At 40.4% G+C, this 19,696-nt stretch overlaps 4 protein-coding genes across 6 annotated transcripts in view; 1 reads left to right on the top strand and 3 right to left on the bottom strand.

The window, feature by feature from the left end:
* The window catches only part of LOC132497346 (uncharacterized), a 112,753-nt gene that overhangs the window by 8,598 nt on the left and 84,459 nt on the right, over nt 1-19,696 (top strand). The window lies entirely within an intron of this gene.
* The window catches only part of LOC132497347 (uncharacterized), an 89,165-nt gene that overhangs the window by 29,102 nt on the left and 40,367 nt on the right, over nt 1-19,696 (bottom strand). Inside the window, exon 3 of the mRNA XM_060110477.1 lies at nt 8,932-8,954. Within this exon, the coding sequence (XP_059966460.1) occupies nt 8,932-8,954 (23 nt within the window). The remainder of the gene's footprint in view (nt 1-8,931; nt 8,955-19,696) is intronic.
* On the bottom strand, nt 4,863-13,891 carry LOC132497375 (histone H2B type 1-M). 3 transcript variants are annotated; one of them, XM_060110517.1, is made up of 3 exons: nt 13,475-13,891; nt 6,326-6,361; nt 4,863-5,233 (listed from the first exon to the last, which is right to left on the bottom strand). In XM_060110517.1, exon 1 carries the CDS (start codon nt 13,862-13,864, stop codon nt 13,484-13,486), a length of 381 nt encoding a protein of 126 aa, XP_059966500.1. In that variant the 5' UTR covers nt 13,865-13,891; the 3' UTR covers nt 4,863-5,233; nt 6,326-6,361; nt 13,475-13,483. The 3 variants fall into 3 exon arrangements, with proteins under 3 accessions (XP_059966500.1, XP_059966499.1, XP_059966501.1); XM_060110516.1 differs by lacking the exon at nt 6,326-6,361; XM_060110518.1 differs by lacking the exons at nt 4,863-5,233; nt 6,326-6,361 and adding an exon at nt 12,004-12,082.
* Nucleotides 15,023-15,682, bottom strand: H1-4 (H1.4 linker histone, cluster member). The gene has a single exon (XM_060110484.1). The coding sequence runs from the start codon at nt 15,680-15,682 to the stop codon at nt 15,023-15,025; it is 660 nt and encodes a 219-aa protein (XP_059966467.1).

Raw genomic sequence — 19,696 nt, 5'->3', positions numbered from 1 at the left:
CCCAAGTTCTCTAGATATACTGTACACAGATTGATTGTGATTTATTTATTCAGTAATTATTTAGCATCTGTTACGTGCCAGACATTCTACCAGGAACTTGGAATGTCCAAATATAAGCTTATAATAAATGTTATCAAATCGAAGAGGAAAACAGACACTATGGAGGGTCAGGCATCCAAACAAAGAAGAGCCTTAGATTCCCTCTCTTTCCCTCGGGCAGTGAATTTCAGATATTGAAATTATCAGAGACTATAAAATAACTATTTACTGGAAGTTTGAAGAAAGAAAAATGTAATAATACAATCAACGAACAAGGGACAATCAAAACCAGGCTAAGTTAAAAAAATAATAATAAAATAGAACTAGAAATAAAAAAGAGCTATATTCCATAATGATAAAATAAAAATCCACTGATAAGATGTAACATTCAGGAACTTATATGCACCTGACCACAAAACCACTAACTATATAAGCAACAACTGGCAGAATTAGCACGAGAACTTCAAGTTTACAGCTGTAGGGCAAGCTTTCATATACTACTCTTATAAATTCACATAACAAGCAAAGAAAAACATGTATGGTTATAGAAGATTTGGAAAACACAATGAACAAACTTGATCTATCTGTGATTCCTGCACTTAACACAAAGAGATTGTCCAATTTTTAAAAGCACACATTTAATAATTTCAAAAATTCAACACCGAGTTTAGAAAAAGTCACAATGGATACAAAAAAAACAGTTTCATATATACGGCACTCTTTTATCAGCTAATTAAAGAGCAATAGAAAATATTTGTTTTAAGATAGTAAAAATAAAACAATCTTCCCATATACTTGGAAACTAAAAGTGAACTTCTAAATATCATGGATTAGAATATCGTAAGGGAAATTATGTAATATTATGAGATAAATATGAATGAGAATAATACATATAAAATTTGTTGGATGTATCTGAAGCTGTACTAAAAGGGAGATATATAATATTATATGCATATATTAAGGAACAAGAAACACTAAAGATAGGCAAACTAGGTGTTCAACAAAAAAAGCTAAAAAAAGAACAGGAAAATAAATCAAATAAAGTAGAAAGAATCAGCCTTAGAATTCTTAGAATGTGTTGTACTGTTGTGAATGATGTTCTATTTCAATTCCAGATAGGTCATTGCTAATATACAGAAAGGTCATGAATTTTTATGTGGTGCACATATTTACCAACCCTCTTGAGCTCTTATTAGATCTCATTGTTTATAGATTCTCATGGATTTTCACATTGACATATTATTTTAAATATGTCAACCCTGACCTGAAATTTAAAAAAAAATTAAAGAAAAAAATGGAGATAATCATAAACCACAAGCTTGTTCTTTGAAAAACCTTATAACAATAGACAAACATCTAGAAAAACTAATGAGGAAAAAAGAAGAGAGTGTGTGTGAATAAATCATAGGAATAGAAAAGGGAAAGTAGCTACCAAAAAAGAGATATAAAGAACCACAAGAATGCTATGAAGAACTTTTATAAAAAATTAAACTTAACAGAAAAGGATAATTTTCAAGAAAAAAATTAATGGGTTGAATAAACAAGTTATGATTAGGGAAATATGACAGGCAGTTAAAAAAAAATCTCCTGTACTCTTCAATCTAAATGATACCAAGCACAACTGGGTTTTACAGGTATTAATGAATTTAAGTAATTGATAATCCCTATTTTACAGAAGCCATTTCAATAGAAAAATAGCTCTCCTTTTTTTTTCTTTTGCAACTGTGTACACTTACCTAAACTGGACAAGAACAACACAGAACTAAAACAAAGGGAGAAAGGAAGAGAGAGCCGAGAGAAAATTATAGTCTCATTTTACTCATGAAATTCATTTTTTTAAAAAAAAGCTGTATTTGAAATGCAAGCAAATGGAAACCAAGAGACCATATTATTTAAAAAAAATAATAGTATATCATATAGGGTTTATTCCAAGAATGGAGGAAAAGTTTAACAGCAAATCTGCCATTGTAAGAAATTAATAGAGAAAAACTGTTATCATTTGCATAGATACTGGGAAAATATTTGTTAGAATATGACACTCCAGCTTTATAAACATTTTTAACAAACTAGAAGGATAAGGAGTAGCTACTTACTTCATAAGGAGTAGCTACAGTGAGCACAACATTTAAGTGTAATTTTAGAATGATTCCCAAAGAGTCAAAAGAAAGACAGAAGTTTGGTGGTACTACTCCTATTCAACATGGCACCAAGGGTCTGGCCAATACCATGAGACAAGTACAAGTAAGAAGGGTAAGGATGCAACAAGAAAAGATGTTATCTTTTTTGTCTGAAAATAATGTCATTGTAAAAATTCATGAAAATCTATAAACAAACAATTAGACCTTACAGAGCTTAAGAGCGTTGCTTGCCACATGAGCACCACATAAAAATTCATGGCCTTTCTGGAATTGAAACAGAAAACCCAGAAATCATTTACAACAGAACAACACTTTCTAAGGATTCTAAGTCCAGGAAAATATATTCCAGATCTGTATGAGAATAAAACTATGAAATGCGATTGGAGGATACAAAACAAGATTCACTCAAATTAAGAGATAGATATACACTATACTATGTTTGTTTTGTGATGACTCAATATGCTAAAATGTTCATAAACTCCAAAATAAGCTAAAAATTCAATGTTATGCCACAAAACAGCACTGTATTTTTGGTAAAGCACTGTAAAATTCATGTTAATGAGCAAAAACAGTGAAGATGATTCTCCGAAACAAAATAAAACAAATGAAAAAGAAAAGAAAGAAAAAAGAAATAGTGGGGCAGGGAATCTAAGAGAAGCTAGGATCATCAGACCTTGAGCTGTCAGAAACTATATTAAGCATTTGTTCAAATCTTTGTAGGCAAAGTCAATAAGAGGGCTCAAAGTAGCCTGGCTACTTTGCTCTAAATTTTACTTGCTATGATTGATTCGGATTGGTTAGAGTTACCAAGAGATAATGTCTCTAGTGCAATGGTTTAGAGCAGGGACCCTGAGCTAAGCTGCTTGAGTCAGAATCCCCTTTGCCATTTACTAATTAGATGACATTGGATAAATTATTTTAAGCTCTAAGTGACTCAATCTATCTGGGTAAAATTGGGATAACAATAGTTCACCGGTGTGTTACGAGTATTAAAGGAGTTAACATCTGGAAAGCACTTGGAAATGTGTCTAGGTGTATGCCAAAAGAAAAAAAAATTTAAGTAAATAAAAATAACTGGAGATGGTTGTGTGCAAACTGCACCCAGGGCTGCATTATGTTTTGCGGGCCCTATGCACTTTTGCCTTCCTGGGTCCTCTCCTCCGTAAAAATAATAAGAAAAATAATAACACTATTAAAATTATATAAACATTAAAATATTAGTATTACACAGAACGTTTTCATCGACCTAAAAGTTCATTTTTAATCCTGATTTTAGAAGAAATTAAAATATTTTCGTGAGCCTCTAAAAGTACTGTGAGCTGTAGGGTCTGTGTCTACCGTAGCCTAATAAATGTAGGCCCTTCGTGCATCTCAAGATGAAATTTAAAACACATATAGTTATTCAAGTGGGAAGTAATAATAATTCACACACACATACATATACACGCACTTAATCCTCACACAAAGTGCCCTAGAAATGTGTTGATAATAAACAGGGGCGGTGCAAGGAAGATGTCCTGGGGATTAGTTATGAGGGAAAGCGTCAGCTGAGAAAAAGTCAAAAAACTACCGGAGGTCTGCTACCCTGTTTCTCGGTCTTCAAACTGCTCAGTTCCCCGTTTTAATCTGCGCATGTCCTCACGGACTGTTGGGACTCTCCAGTATCCAGTGGTAGCGGGAAAAAGCTGGGTCGGCAGAGCCTGCGCATCAGCAGGTGGCTGCCACGGGAAATCTCTCGCGCGCAAATGGCTGGCGGAAGCCTGCAGCTTACTGGAGAACCCCGGGGCGGCGGGGAGCGGGGTGGGGCGGGGGAGCCGAAGTGACGTAATGTGGCGTATGCGTAACCTGGGGCTCTGGGAGAAGCCGCGGAACGTGAGGTTGGGTGAGACGATCCAATGAGCGAGCCGGCGTGGAGCGGCGTGGCGGGACGGCCCTTGGACAGACCCTGCGTGGGGTGGGGCGTGGCTACGGGCGGGAGCCGACAGAGGCCGGGTCTGGAGCGACACGTTATTCTTTCCACCCTTGCGTGGCTGTACCGGAAGGAGGTGCCAATTTTCACGACTTGACACTTCCAGTTTAAACCTCAAGGTGATTTTTCAGTTTTGTGCGGCTATTTGGTAGTATCATTTCAGGGACATCCCAAGTCGTAATTTAAATCACAGTTCTCCAGGTGTGATCCCCGACCAGCAGGATCAGCACCACCTTGATAATTTAGAAATGCAAATTACTGGATCCAGGTCTAGTGAATCAGAAACTGTGAGGTGGGGTCCAGCAATCTGTTTTTAAAAACCCCTCAAGGGAATTCCCTGGCAGTCCAGTGGTTAGCGCTTCGAGCTTTCACTGCCGAGGGCGCGGGTTCAGTCCCTGATTGGGGAACTAAGATCCCGCAAGCCGCGAGGCGCGGCCAAAAAAGAAAAAAAAAAAAAAAAAAATCCTTCAGGTGAGAAGTAATGTGTTCCCCTTAATTCAGATGTTGAAGGTGACCTCTTAAATGTCAGCTTAGCTAAACTAAGTTTTTACCTTCGAGATCGCTAACAAAGCCAAAACAGTTCTTAGGTCTTACCCACTCAGAACTTAATGCCAGAAAATAAACTGAGATATAAATAAATTGCCTGTCCAGAAAGGGGAGATCTTAGGAGAAGAATTTGAATCAACAGTGAAAGCGGAATTTCAATTATCCATAGAGTTTATTAAATATAGCATCTCATTTACAAATGTTTTGCCATCCTTTCAGACTTCCCCCAGCAAAAGTAGTCCACGGTAAATAATGAGTTCCCAGTAATTACGCCTGTAACAGAAGTAAATTGTTTTTATAATGTAAATAAAAATAAAATGAAAAAGCTAAAACACCTTGTTTAGGCACTTCCACTCGGGTAGTGATCTCCTTTTGATAAGTCAGTGTGCAGCAAATCAGGATGGGTAGGATTTTGGTGGGATATACACACTTATCTATCATCTCAGGCAGGTCAGACATCATACTTCATAACTTCTATGGCCAGATTCTCATTTTCAGTTACTGTTTGCATTCATTTCTTCTCTGCACTCATATCTCTCCCCTGATTGAAGAAATAAAAAAGGTTTATATGTTAGGTGCCATTTTGCCATCAACATTAATATCTGCTATACAAAGAAGAGGGTTCTGTTTACATACGCTTGTATAATGTTCTGTGAGGAATCTCTGCTCCAGTGTTACCTACGCTTTAGTCATTATTAGCGTTAACAAGTAATGACTCAAACCATGCTCAGTCAAGAGATATTTCTCAATAATGTAATCTTTGTTTCAAGTCTCCCAACTACCCTTACTGGGGTGGACTTCAAATAGTTCAAAAGCGTATATTCTCTCCCTTTAGTTTTCGACCTGAAGAGAATTAGTCACTCTGATTTTCATTTTAATTCAGAGATTAAGGAAAATATAACAATTGCTAACAACTGCTAAGTGCTTATGAAATGACTATAACTGTTTTAAGAGCTTTACACAAATTATCTCAATCCTTAAAATAACTCGAAGAAGTAATGCATTATTATTATTCTCCTTGTATAGATGAAGAAAGTGAGACCCAGAAGAGTCACTCATTCAATTGAACCATTTCAACAACCAGATCTGGCCTCTATTCCTGTTGTTGCAGACGTATGTGTATTTTAATTAATTAATTAATTATGTTGCGCTGCAAATGGTTACTGAGAACCTACTGTGTCTGAAACAGTCAAGGCATTAGGGAGTCAGTAGCAAAAAACACTAACCCTGCTCCAATGAGCTTACAGTCTTGAGAATGGGGAAGGGAAACAAATAATAAACAAATTTATGTCAATAAGTACTAAGTATAACAAAGAAGAATGAATGGAGGAAAGTAAAAAATGGGATAGGGAGGTACCATTTTACATCTGCTGGTCAGAGAAAGTCTCCCAGATATGATACCATTTTAATTAATCCACTCAACCTAAAACCCAAGAAATGTGGAGAATATTTCAGTTATGTAACAGGTGTGATACCCAGCTGAAATACCGAATACATGACTAAGTCTGTCCACCCACTGCCTCTCTCCTATCACAGTCTTTTATAGACTTCTCTTTGGTCGCTAGGCCCTTTCTCTCCCTTTTGTAGTAGTTTGCTTCTTCCATTCTTTTTCTGACTCCTCATTTTCTCTCACCGTTCTTCTTTTCCCCATGCTCCTCCTCCTTCTTTCCTAAAAAAAAAATAGCCATAATTTGGCTGTGATATTTCTGTAGTTTTGTATTTATGAAATACAGCTTAACGTTCAGTGTTAAAACTTTTAAACAAAATTCTAAAGCATAACTCCTTTAGTTTTCTACAATTCCTGTTCCCTGTGCATAATGGCAAATTTCATGGTTTATGAAAGGAAGAGCCACTCAAATGCTGCTTTTCATGTAAAGGAGCCTTTTCTTCTATTTAGCACTAAATGCCCATGCCACCAACATGAAACTTTCCCCAAACTTTTCCCAAAGTTGAACTCTACCTCTCCTAAGTCTCTTTTCCTGCAGCTAGAGTTTGGAGGGAAGTTGGGAGTATGAATCGAGGAGACTGCTGAACTTGTTCATCTGAATAAAGTACAAAAATTAGTCTTCCAAAAGAAATCTTATAATTTCTGGGTTCACAGTTGATCTAATGCAAAAATATGTGACAGAACAATCATAAAAAGCAAATAGTTGTAGAACTCAAGTTACAGTCGATAGATATCTAATTCAAAATTGTAAAAATATAGTTTTTCTTATGACTTTGTTCAGAATTAACCTTATCCAAGGAGGTATGGCCTTTGCCCTTTGCTGGAATGTGATCTGTAGGCCCTTGGAATGTCCTGCATGATAAGAATTATCTTTGTTTACCAGGAGGCATTGAGCTACACTGGATAGTGTAATAGGATCATTTATGTTGGCTGCTTTGGGCCATGCCATATCTGTACTAGATCCAGAGGAACTGGATACTAAAGGTCCAGTCTGGACACCAAGGCTTGGGTGAGTTTCCCTAGTTGGCAGTACATATTGTGTTGTCACACATTGTTGCAGGAAGGTGTTGTTAACACTCCATGACTCCACTGGGAAAGGGTTACCGGAAGCTCTGAGTTTGGAACCCTCCTAGATTCTGCTCCATGTGTCTCTTCCCTTTGCTGATTTTGCTTTGTGTTCTTTGGCTATAATAAACCCTAACCTTGGGCCTCCCTGGTGGCGCAAGTGGTTGAGAGTCCGCCTGCCGATGCAGGGGATACGGGTTCGTGCCCCGGTCTGGGAGGATCCCATATGCCGCGGAGCGGCTGGGCCCGTGAGCCATGGCCGCTGAGCCTGCGCGTCCGGAGCCTGCGCGTCCGGAGCCTGCGCTCCGGAGCCTGTGCTCCGCAACGGGGGAGGCCACAACAGTGAGAGGCCCGCATACCGCAAAAAAAAATAAAAATAAAAATAAACAAAAATAAAATAAACCCTAACCTTGAGTATAATAGCTTTTAATGAGTTCTGTGAGTCCTTCTAATAAATTACCTAATCTGAGGGTAGTTTTGGAGAGACCTCTGAACCCTGAAGTTGGTGTCAGATGTGTGAGTGCAGCCTTGTGGACTGTTCTTAGCTTTGCACTATGTCAAAATGGTATTATTATTATTTTTATATGCAGTTTTTATGTTTTTAATATTTATTTATTTGGTTAAACCAGCTCTTAGTTGTGGCAGGTGGGCTCCTTAGTTGTGACTTGCTGGCTCCTTAGTTGCAGCACACAGGCTCCTTAGTTGCAGCATGCATGTGGGACCTAGTTCCCTGACCAGAGATCGAACCCAGTCCCCCTGCATTGGGAGCATGGAGTCTTATCCACTGCACCACCAGGGAAGTCCCACAATGGTATTAATATTACTATATTTTTTTATCACTCAAAAATTAGGATGATTTTTTTTGCCTTAATTTAATGAATTTGGTACTTCCCACATGAGCCTAAGCCTATTCACCTAACTGCAGACTTCCAAAGAGTGATAAACATTTGTTTGGGCCTTAGTGAAAGATAAAGGGAAATGAAAGCAGTTAACTGTAAGCTTCCTTGACGATCTTACAAAACTGAGGGCTCCTGGAAGTCAAGGACAATCTTATTTCTCTTTGTATCTCCAGTGCCCATGCCAGTGACTAGCCCAGACACATTCAATGACTATCTCTTAAATAAATTGATTTATAAATAAATATGCTAACTACTGCCATGGTACAATTTGCTAGGACATTTTGACACACATCAAGAATCTCCTTATAGGGCTTCCCTGGTGGTGCAGTGGTTGAGAGTCCGCCTTCCAATTCAGGGGATGTGGGTTTGTGCCCTGGTCCGGGAAGATCCCACATGCCGCGGAGCGGCTAGGCCCGTGAGCTATGGCCGCTGGGCCTGCGCGTCCGGAGCCTGTGCTCTGCAACGGGAGAGGCCACAGCAGTGAGAGGCCTGTGTACCACACAAAAAAAAAAAAAAAAAAAAAAAAAAAGAATCTCCTTATAAATCTTCATAACTGAATTCTTCACTTTAGTTTCTTCTTTTATGGAGTTTCTGCTAACTCTTAATCTGTTACCTTACACATTAAACATTGTATTTTTTTACTCATCATCAATCTTCACTCCTATATTTTAAATAAATTTTTATGTTCCCTTTAATTTCTTGTCAATTTTAAATTTCATTACCATTTTCTGTATTATTATTTTCTCCTATTTTCTTTTTAATTTTAATTTATTTATTTTGGGCTGTGTTGGGTCTTCCTTGCCGTGCATGGGCTTCTCATTGAGGTGGCTTCTCCCGCTGCGGAGCACCAGCTCTAAGTGAGTGGGCTTCAGCAGTTGTGGCTCGCGGGCTGTAGAGCGCAGACTCAGCAGTTGTGGCGCATGGGCCTAGTTGCTCCTTGGCATGTGGGATCTTCCCAGACCAGGGCTCGAACCCGTGTCCCCTGAACCGGTAGGCAGACTCCCAACCATTGCGCCACCAGGGAAGCCCTATTTTCTCCTATTTTCATATACCACAGTATTTTCTGAAATTTTAATTTTTTACTATATTTATTTTCTTCAATTTGTTTTCTGTTTCAAAAAGACCAAACGTATTAGTTTGTTGGACATTCCAAAACAGTTGTGCATCAGAGATTTGCTTTCCTGATTGCAGTTTAGGATTTCTCAGATGAATTAATTCAATTCATTCAATATTTTAAAAAGTACCTGCTATGTGCTGAGATAATGTTTTATTTAACTGCAGAGGCCGCTATTTTGTCCTTTACAATCTCAGAGGAAAGTCCATCAGGACATCATGTGGGAGTTTTATTGACTTTGTCTCTGTGGATAGTGGTCTATTATAGTCTAGGTTGCTGGAATTCCTAAAAATCTACCAAGTATAAAGGTATTAAGTTCAGGTGATTTTACAACTTATTTCTATCTAATCTTTAAAGCACAAATACTTTTTACATTCAAGTATTTAAAGCATAAAAAGAATGATGTGGTGGTTTTAAAATATGTCCACAAATTTTTAAAATATCCTTACCTCAAAAGTGGATTCTAATTCCCCTTCTGAATATATGCTAGGTTTAAGCGACTTGCTTCTAATGAATAGAAAGTGGCAGAAGCGTCAGTGTGTGATGTTCGAAACTAGGTCGCAGAAGGCATTCCTGGCACTCTCTTTCTCTATATAATTTCTCTTTCTGTGAGATAAAGCTACCGTGTTTTGAAGACAGTCATTTAGCCCTCCAGAGAGGTCCATGTGGCAAGGAGCTGAGTTCCTCCTGCCACCAGCCACCAGGAACTTGTCTGGCATCCAAGATGGCATTCAAGCCATCTTGGAAGGCAATCCTCCAGCTACAGTCTGGAGCCTATGCTCCAGATGACTGCAGCCTATGCTTACATCTTGACTTCAACCTCCCGAGAGACCCTGAGTCATAACCACCCAGCTAAGTCACTTCTGGATTCCTGATCACAGAAACTGAATGAGATAATAAATGTTCATTGATTTAAGCTGCTCAGTTTGGGGATAATTTATTATGCAGCAGTAAGTAGTAAAGGAGAGCCCTACAGTGAAGTTTATGAAGCTACCATAACCTTAAGGACAAAATCTGATGAAGGTAAACCCAAAAAAGAATATCATAGAATGATTTTATGTGTGAATAGTAGAAATTTTAAAAATCCATGTAAAATATGAAAATTTATCCAGCCATTATTTAAGATAATAATACAACATGACCAAATAAGATTTGTCCTAGGACTGGAAGCATGGATTAACATTAGAAAATCTACATGTACTTTACTGCAAAAGGTTAAAGGAGAAAAAGGACATTATTTCATCAGACAAACTTCATAAATCATAAATCATTCCTAATAAAAACTCTTAAAAAAGATTTAAAAGGAAACTACATCAGTACAATAAAGACTACTCTCATACACACACACGTACACACACACACAGGTATTATTATAAATAATGAACTACCAAAGCTATTTCCATGAAAAGGAGGAAAAAGATGGTGACATCTAATAGCATGTCTAATATGAAATAGTTTGTGATTTTAGTTAACACAGTAGCAAGATAAAAGAGATTAAGAGAAATTGTTATTGGAAAGAATATCAAAGATTTTTTATTTGCTAATGATAGTATTATATGCAATGAAAATCAAGATAGTCCATTAAATACGGATTAGCATTAACAGAATTTTTAGCTAGATACAAAATGCATGTAAATAATCAATCACTCAAGTCCCCTCCTCCCAAGAATTTCAAACAGTGCTTTGGTCTGATGCCATGTGTCCACACAGATTAGAAGGCACAACCCTATGAAAATCAGCATTATATTTGTTGTAAGAATGTATATGGCTTAGTTTAGTGTCACACAGTAACCCTTTCTGTTGTATCATTTTTCACTATATTTATTTTTCATTGTATGAGTAATCCACCAATTCTAAAAAACTGTCAGCCATGATCATTTGAATCTCACATCTGCATCATTTACTGCATGTCCTGCTACTAAGATTAGATGCATGCCAGACAATTTTACTACTAACTCCAGATCTCTTAAACTCACTTTTACATTTGTCTCTTTTCATTTTGGATAATTCCTTGTGATCTGGTTATATAATTCATGAAAATACTTCAGCTGGGTCCAATTGGCTATTAAAATAATCCAGTAAGCTTTTAATTTCAGTTCTAATTTTATATGTAATATATAATTTGTTATATATATAATTTTATATGTATTATACAAGTTTGTTTATATTATATTTATATATATTATATATAATTATATATATAATTAATTATAGAATAGCAACATTTGTTTCTATAGAAAACAAATAGAAATTCTAGAAATGTATATATATTTCTAGAATTTCTATTTGTATTTTTCAAATCTATTTGATCATTCTTTGTATTCTCTTAATCCCGCACATAGATATATTTTTTAAGCTATTAAAGTTAGTCACTTGAAGTCTGTATCTGTTAATTTGTGCTTTTGTTTTCATTGTCTGTTGCTCTTGGTCATGGTGCCTTATTTCATGGTGTGTTTGGTTAATTTCGGTTGTGAAGCTGCTCATTCATTTTCTTGGATATTTATCTGTGAAGATTTATTGAGGCCTAAAATGAAGCTTATTCTTCCAGAGAGGATTTGTATTTGCTTTTAACAGGTGCTCAGGGGCACCAGACCAGTTTGGGATATCCCTAAATTAAATTCTTAGCCTGGGTGTTTTGAATCCTTGTGGTATTAAAGCTGAAACAAGTAAGTGTGAAGTCTGGCTTGAGGTCCAAGTTCTCAGTGGAACCTACTCAGCACCAAGGTTCAAGGCAGACTCTTTGCCATCATCTGTGGTGAGTGTGTTTGTGTGTTTATTTGTAGTTCACTTTGGTCTGGTGTCTCAGCTTCACTGGGAGAGAGTTCTTATCATGCTCCCCACCATGGCCAGGCGTCACATAACACCCTAAAAAACAAAGTGCAGGTTTGGGTGAAGTCAGCTGTGGTGCTTGGGGTTTCACGTGGGCCAAGCCCCTGGGACCGAGAGTTCCTTACTTTTGTGGTGGCTCTTCGTTGCTTTTATAAATTAAAAAAAATATTATTCTGGATTTTAATCGTTCATCCAAGTACCCAGCTTGCCATATTATGGAAAATCTGTCCCCATAATCCATGAATCCCTGTTTCTTTTGGGAGATCGTGAGAACCCTAGAGTTTCTAAATTCATTCCTCCCTCAGCCAACAATGCCCTCCACCTAAATTTTCCATCTCAACCAGCACTTCATTCCCAGCCCAGCCTCATCTACCTGGCAATTTTCTTGGTGACCTCTGACCATTGATTCCTCTCCTCCCGGCCATTCCCTCTCAGCCCCTCTGAACCTCTTTTCAGAGATTTATCTTCCCGACAAAATCTATTCCTCAGCAGTGAAAACCTTTACCCCTGTCCTACCTAGTGCGGCAAAAGCCACATCCTGCCAGAAAGGGCTTTCCTTCTCATTCTACTTCCTCTCCGTCCTTGACGCTCGGGGACATCCGGGAAAGCGGAGAGGGTGCTGAAAAGGGGGCCTCAGACTTTAATCAGGCGCCTTAACTGATTGAGTACTGTGCTTTCCTCTTGTGACCCAGAGGACTTTAAAGCTGAATGCTGCCCCCAAAGGACTATAAATTAAATATGACTTTCCGGGAAAGAAGATACAGTAGCTGACAGGGTTTGAAGGCTTCCCTTTCCCTTTCCTCGGTGCCTTTAGGATAGTGTAGGATCCTCCTCTCCCTCCCCCACCCACTGCTCAGAGCCTCAAGCAGAAACTGCACCAATTACAAAGCAAGAAAACCAGAAAAACCTGTGTAACATTTGAGTGAAAACTCCCATTTCCTTTAGCATTTTTTTCCAGAAATACATGTCTATATGTTTGTTTTTTTGTAAAAAAGGGAAAGAGTAATGGAAAAGCTCCGAGCAGAATGAAGTCAGAGCATCCTCTTTCGTGCTCTGGGTAAGGGGTCATCGCCAAATTCAGTATCAACCTTAGGATCAACTTGGAGACCTACACACGAAGAGGAAAGCTGTACACTTGAAATGGAATTTTCAGTGCAAATTGGTATCTGGTTATGTGGTATCATGGTTCTATAGAAATGTACTTGCCCATAGTGAGCACGCAATTAACGGCACATATTGTTATTTTCTAAGTTCCTCGTAAGTATTTTCTACGCGGCTGTATTAAAACATTAAAGAACAGTAGTGAAGCTTTAAATTTGGCAGGAGACATCCGAAAATAGCTTTTGGAATGAAAGGATTACAACTCATCTGCTGAAAGCATGCGTGGCTCTTAAAAGAGCCTTTGGGGTTAGGTGTAAAGACGCTTACTTGGCAAGTTTACTTGGAGCTGGTGTACTTGGTGACAGCCTTGGTGCCCTCAGACACGGCGTGCTTGGCCAGCTCCCCGGGCAGCAGCAGGCGCACGGCCGTCTGGATCTCTCTGGAAGTGATAGTCGAACGCTTGTTATAATGCGCCAGGCGCGACGCCTCGCCCGCGATGCGCTCGAAGATGTCGTTGACGAACGAGTTCATGATGCCCATGGCCTTGGACGAGATGCCGGTGTCCGGGTGGACCTGCTTCAGCACCTTGTACACGTACACGGAGTAACTCTCCTTGCGACTGCGCTTGCGCTTCTTGCCATCCTTCTTCTGCGCCTTGGTCACTGCCTTCTTGGAGCCCTTCTTCGGGGCCGGAGCAGACTTGGTGGGTTCAGGCATTGTAGCGGTAAAAATTCGAACACTCACGCTAACACCTGGGAAAAGAGTCGCCCCCACTGAGGCCACATTTACTTATAGATGCGGTATTCAAATTAGGTTAGTAAGATTTCGCTCATGATTGGATTAATTTTATTGTGGCGTCACAAACAGGAATGTAAATGATACTAGCAGGTCTACCTTTTCATTGGCTGTTTAGTTAGTGTGCTTTGACCCAATCAGAGAGGCCTAGACTAGACTACCCATAGCTAGTACAAATAGCCTTTTGAAGCACCTGCACGGTGTATTTCACAGCAAGCAGATGAGAGGAAATGACAACACGCTAGCTTTAAGTTTGTAACTGAAAGCAACTTCTCTGTTCCTTTGGATAATTTCGTGCATTGGTCCGGGCCCCGCAACTAGTCGCCGTGTTAATGTCCAGATGGAGCTAGTGGACAAGCTCGATAAACGCATTACCCCGCGCCCTGGGCAGCTAACCAATAAGCAACCACCACCTGCACATAACCTCCTGGGCTGGGTCACCCTCTTTTAACAGTTCTTAACCTCTTCGTCCTCTATCGGAAGTCCTGATAATTTTTGTTACTTAGTAACCATGATGCTTAAAATACTTGGGAGTATTTTTCCCGCAAACATGCCAATTTTGCCTGTCGGCATGCCCTTGTTAATTAACCAAAGAAAATGCAAGTGGCTCATTAAATGATAAACCATCTTTCGTGCAATGGGGTAAACATTTAAATTTCATTTTAGTGGTCTCCAGACACCTACAGAACGCAGTGCCTGGTATAGCGGGGGGGAGTTCCTGCTCCTAACTTTGTACTCTCCCTTACCGCGCTCTTTGGGGCGAAGTGCGGGCCAACTTACAACCAGCGATCTCCACTCTCGCCGCACCCTGGAGCCTGAAACAAGAAGCTTACGCCCAGGCCTGTTCCCTGGTCAGTCTAACCTCGCTATTACGTTTCCTAAAGGAACTGTCACGTTGTACTACAGCCGAGGCCATACAGGACCCACCCCGGGGAGGGCGGCCCCTCACTGGCGGCCTTTTTCTCCTAGCCCCGCCCTCTTAAAATGTGCCAACAGCTCTTTTCCTGATATCCTTGGGGTGGCTCTGAAAAGAGCCTTTGGGTTGTGTCGAGCTTCTAAGCCTTAGGCCAAAGGAACTTCCTATTTCTTCTTGGCTGCCGCCTTCTTTGGCTTGGCTGCCTTAGGTTTGGCGGTCTTTGGTTTAGCCGCCTTGGGTTTCACCGCCTTAGCTTTCGCTGGGCTCTTGGGCGCCTTCTTCGGCTTGGCTGCTTTCGCTTTTTTCGGACTTTTTGCTTTTTTGGCTCCTGCAGCCGCGACAGGCTTCTTCGCCTTCTTTGGGGTCTTCTTGGCGCTCTTCTTGGGGGTGGCCGCCCCCGTCGCCTTCTTGGGTTTCTTTGCTCCTCCTGCAGGCTTCTTGGGTTTGGCCGCGCCCGCCTTCTTGGCTTTGGGCTTAGCCTCCCCTGTGGCCGCCTTCCTGTTGAGCTTGAAAGAACCTGAGGCGCCGGTGCCCTTGGTCTGTACCAGAGTGCCCTTGCTCACCAAGCTCTTAAGACCCAGCTTGATGCGACTGTTATTCTTCTCTACATCGTAGCCCGCGGCCGCCAGCGCCTTCTTGAGCGCAGCCAGAGAAACGCCGCTGCGCTCCTTGGAGGCAGCGACAGCCTTGGTGATGAGCTCGGACACTGGGGGCCCGGACGCTTTGCGCTTTGCAGCACCTGCAGCCTTACGAGCTTTCTTTTTCACCGGCGTCTTCTCGGCAGGGGCCGGTGCAGCAGGCGCGGCGGGCGCAGTCTCGGACATGTTGAAGGCGGGTGTTAGAAAAGCAATTCGAGCCGGAAGCAGAGGCACTGGCCGGGACTCGGGCCGCGCCGCTGCGCCCGCCCGTTTATATAGGGCGGAGCTGCGTCGTGATTGGTGCGCTGTCCAGCCCGCCTCGCTGGCAGCCTCAGAGTGTCCTCTCGGATCCCGAGTTGTGTTTGTTACACCTCAAAAAATGCCAAAAATATCAAAATTCTCTGCACTGAATTGCCCGATTTTTCCCAGAAAATGATCCCCAAAGTCTCAGGCTTCACTCAGGTCTCAAATTATGAGGAAAGCTCAAAACCTTATGCCAAAACCCAGCAATATTTCCCGCCGTGCTTGTCAAATTTCAACTCAGAGAAACAAAACTTTCTATTTTCTTCGTAAATTATAAACCGATCTTTAACTGTGGAGTTTTCTGACCTCTCAAATATGATTCTCCAGGTGGTTAGGTTCTTATAGGTCCAAAAAGCATGTAACTGGCATTAGGATTTTTATTACAAATCTGCACTTAAGTGAGGGAAGTAACACAGGCTCCTCTGAGAGTCCTGCCTATTGAGCCGAGGGCATTTGAGTTCATCAAACTGGTTTAGTTTAATGCTAAACAAATTATTGCCCATATGAGGTTAAATGTTGGACCCCTGGGACATCAACGTATGCAGCCACGGTTTTATTTCTTTCTGCTGCGTCTGGGTTTTTAAACAATTCCTTAGGATAATTCTTTTCCTGTCTGCTCCCAGGGGTTGGGGGAGGGGCTGTTGCTTCTCCTCTGGACAACTGCTCCATGAGTTTAGATACCTTGAATTCAGGATATTTGGGAAGGAAAGGGAGTCCAAAACACAGATACACAGATGGAAAAGGATTAATTTTCAAATAACACACAGATGTTTTCTGTGAAGTCACTGGGAGCAGAGGTGCACTTGGAAGAATTTGTTTGCAGTCTTGCTGAGTTCTTTTGGCATATGCTTCAGGATCAAATAGAAATATACTCTTTACAACTGGAATTCAAGCGTTGATCATAAGGGGAACCAAATGGAAACTGTAGACTATAACATATCTATTCCCTTTACTGGAGAAACCCAGACCCTGTTATCACTGAATAACCGATGAATGACTAGTCCACACAGCAAATATGGCTTCACTCATGAAGATTCTGGCCCTATGCTTCCCGGAGCTCCATCAAAAAGAAAATAAGTTCCGTGTAGGATCGAATGACAAGTTCAGATTTCCAGCTCGGAAGCAGAGCTTTGAAGGACAATCCACGTTAAGTTTTTGTCCTCTGAAGGCATCCTTTGCAAGGTCTTTGAAAAAGTGGTTTTATTTAGGTAGTACATATTGGCAATCACCAAAGTGTACACGTTGTCAATGAAAACCCAGCTAAAGGAATTATTCCTGGAAAATGATCTGGATGGAATTGTCTTTAAAAACTGCAAGCCGGGGCTTCCCTGGTGGCGCAGTGGTTGAGAGTCCGCCTGCCAATGCAGGACACACGGGTTCGAGCCCTGGCCTGAGAAGATCCCACATGCCACGGAGCAGCTGGCCCCGTGAGCCACAATTACTGAGCCTGCGCGTCTGGAGCCTGTGCTCCGCAACAAGAGAGGCCACGATAGTGAGAGGCCCACGCACCATGATGAGGAGTGGCCCCCACTTGCCACAACTAGAGAAAGCCCTCGCATAGAAACGAAGACCCAACACAGCCATAAATAAATAAATAAAATTAAAAAAAAAAAAAAAACTGCAAGCCATGTACTTGAAAGACTTTAAATTTTGGCCAGTGCTATAAGGTGATAGGATACAATTCTGTGGGTGTAGCTGGTTGTACCATGGCATTTGACATCACATTAATTTTTAGTTCCATTGCCCCCAATTTTCTCCACACACGACAGACTCTACTACTGAAATAAAAGAATACAGATCTTTGATTCAACATTAATGAAATGTCTCAAGAGTCTTGTTTAAATTAATGCTGAATCTGGTATAAAAGACATATAAATTATCAATATTTTTAAAGCCTTAATATGTAAACATTTTCAGTGTAATTTGTGCATGCTCGTGAAAAATAAATTTGCGCTTTGTTATATATTAAAATAAAAAGGGAGGGGACTAGGCTCCAAAACAGACCCATTGATGGTTACTACAGAAATTGATGTTATGGGCACTTTAATCCCAGAGCAGTGGGGTTATGCTCATTAGCAATGACAAACAAAACCACTACCCTACATAGTTGAAATTTGCAGAGCACACCGGAATTTTCTCTCAAATGCCTCACTATTTTCTATGTATCCCTAACGACTTCTGATTTGGAGGTACTTAAATTCTTCAAATTCTGTGATCTTTTAACTCCTCTATGCTCATCTCCTATGGTGCAGTGTGTTTTCTATAAATAAAACTATTTGACAGACTTAAAGAAGACGTAGAGGATCTGCCACTGTCACATCAAGCATTTATTTGAAATAGAAGTAACACCAAAGGCTCTATTTTCCTATTGATCTGTCAGTTATATCAGCACTACCTAGGGTGTTTGTATGTGTGTGTGTGTATATGTGTGTGTTGTACCTGTGCTTTCAATATAGATTCCAAGTCTTGCCCCAGATAATTCTGAATTCTCCCAAGAAGACTGCTGGTAAGAGGTGCATCCAGGATTCCAGCTCACATCTGTTTGACTTCAAAGCATTTGCTCAGTGTTTTTCAGGGTGCCGGTCTGAAAAATCATTAAATGTTGCAAAATCAATTTTGTAGCACAAGGCCAAAATGTTTCCTTTTTAATGAACTAGAATAGAATACAAAGGATCAGAGCCCAAAGCATGTAGTTTCAGTTATCTGCATAGCTTTTTTTTTCTTTTTTTTTTTTTGCGGTACGCGGCCCTCTCACTATTGTGGCCTCTCCCGTTGCGGAGCACAGGCTCCGGACACGCAGGCTCCGGACACGCAGGCTCAGCGGCCATGGCTCACAGGCCTAGACGCTCCGCGGCATGTGGGATCTTCCCGGACTGGTGCACGAACCCGCGTCCCCTGCATCGGCAGGCGGACTCTCAACCACTGCGCCACCAGGGAAGCCCTCTGCATAGTTTTTTGATTGTGTGCTGGGTGCCACCGTGTAAAATGTATTTCTTACAGTACAATCTCAATGGCCAGATTGGGAGGAGTCTTCCTCATGCATTTCTTGAACTTTTATAGCCATGAAATATTCTCAAGTGTATTAATCGCTAATAATCTACAAAAAGTAATTTCCTATCATTGGCGTTTTTAAGCCTCTAAGAAACCCCGAGTCATAAAAAATGGGGCGCACTCTGCAAACATTTCCATTTTGAACACGATAGCAACTGTGCTAAGAGTAATGATGAGATTTGTGGAAAAGCTGAAAGGAAAGGGAGGCTTATACTTGGTTCCTTTTACTCCAAAATTCTGGGCTCCAGAGTCAAGCACTTGATTCTGGACTTTTCTATTTCAGTAGGTTACCATGATTGCATTACTCAAGACAGAGTTTGGGGAAGAGGTGCTTTTTTGCTAAACAAATTAGCCCTTCTCCAGCTTCCTCATAGCATGCGTGTTGTATGATCGCAGCCATGGTGACGCTCTGAAGGCCACCTGTAGATCTCTATCTGTTGGGACAGCCTCCCCTTTGTAGACTCTTTTAAGAGGCACTCTATCTTGGCTTTTGGTGTAGACCATTTCTGGAAAACTTCTTAAAATGGGCTATATATTATTTCAGAAATTGTTATTATTTTTATTTAATTCAATAAATAAAACTGGGGCATGGTGCATACTCAAGGTTATTCATTGCAGCATTCTTTGGAACTGTAAAATATTGGAGCAAACTTTAATATCCACATATAAAAGTGATTGAATAAACTAGGACACATATGTACAATTGGGTAATATATAGCTACAAAAATGAATGAGGAAGATCTGTATGAGTTATTAAGGAATGAATTCCAGGATAGATGGTTAAGTGAAAAAGCCAAGTGCAGAAGAGTGTCTATAGTATGATACCCTCTGTAAGAGAAAGATGAA

Source organism: Mesoplodon densirostris, chromosome 10 (assembly GCF_025265405.1).
Source record: "Mesoplodon densirostris isolate mMesDen1 chromosome 10, mMesDen1 primary haplotype, whole genome shotgun sequence".
Taxonomy (NCBI): Eukaryota; Metazoa; Chordata; class Mammalia; order Artiodactyla; family Ziphiidae; genus Mesoplodon; species Mesoplodon densirostris.
Note: the sequence above shows the minus strand (reverse complement) of the source record. Positions and strands in the feature narration are given on the sequence as shown.

What these genes read in the sequence shown, in the direction of transcription:
- LOC132497375 (XM_060110517.1), bottom strand. Translation starts at nt 13,864, where the DNA reads ATGCCTGAACCCACCAAGTCTGCTCCGGCCCCGAAGAAGGGCTCCAAG.
- H1-4 (XM_060110484.1), bottom strand. Translation starts at nt 15,682, where the DNA reads ATGTCCGAGACTGCGCCCGCCGCGCCTGCTGCACCGGCCCCTGCCGAG.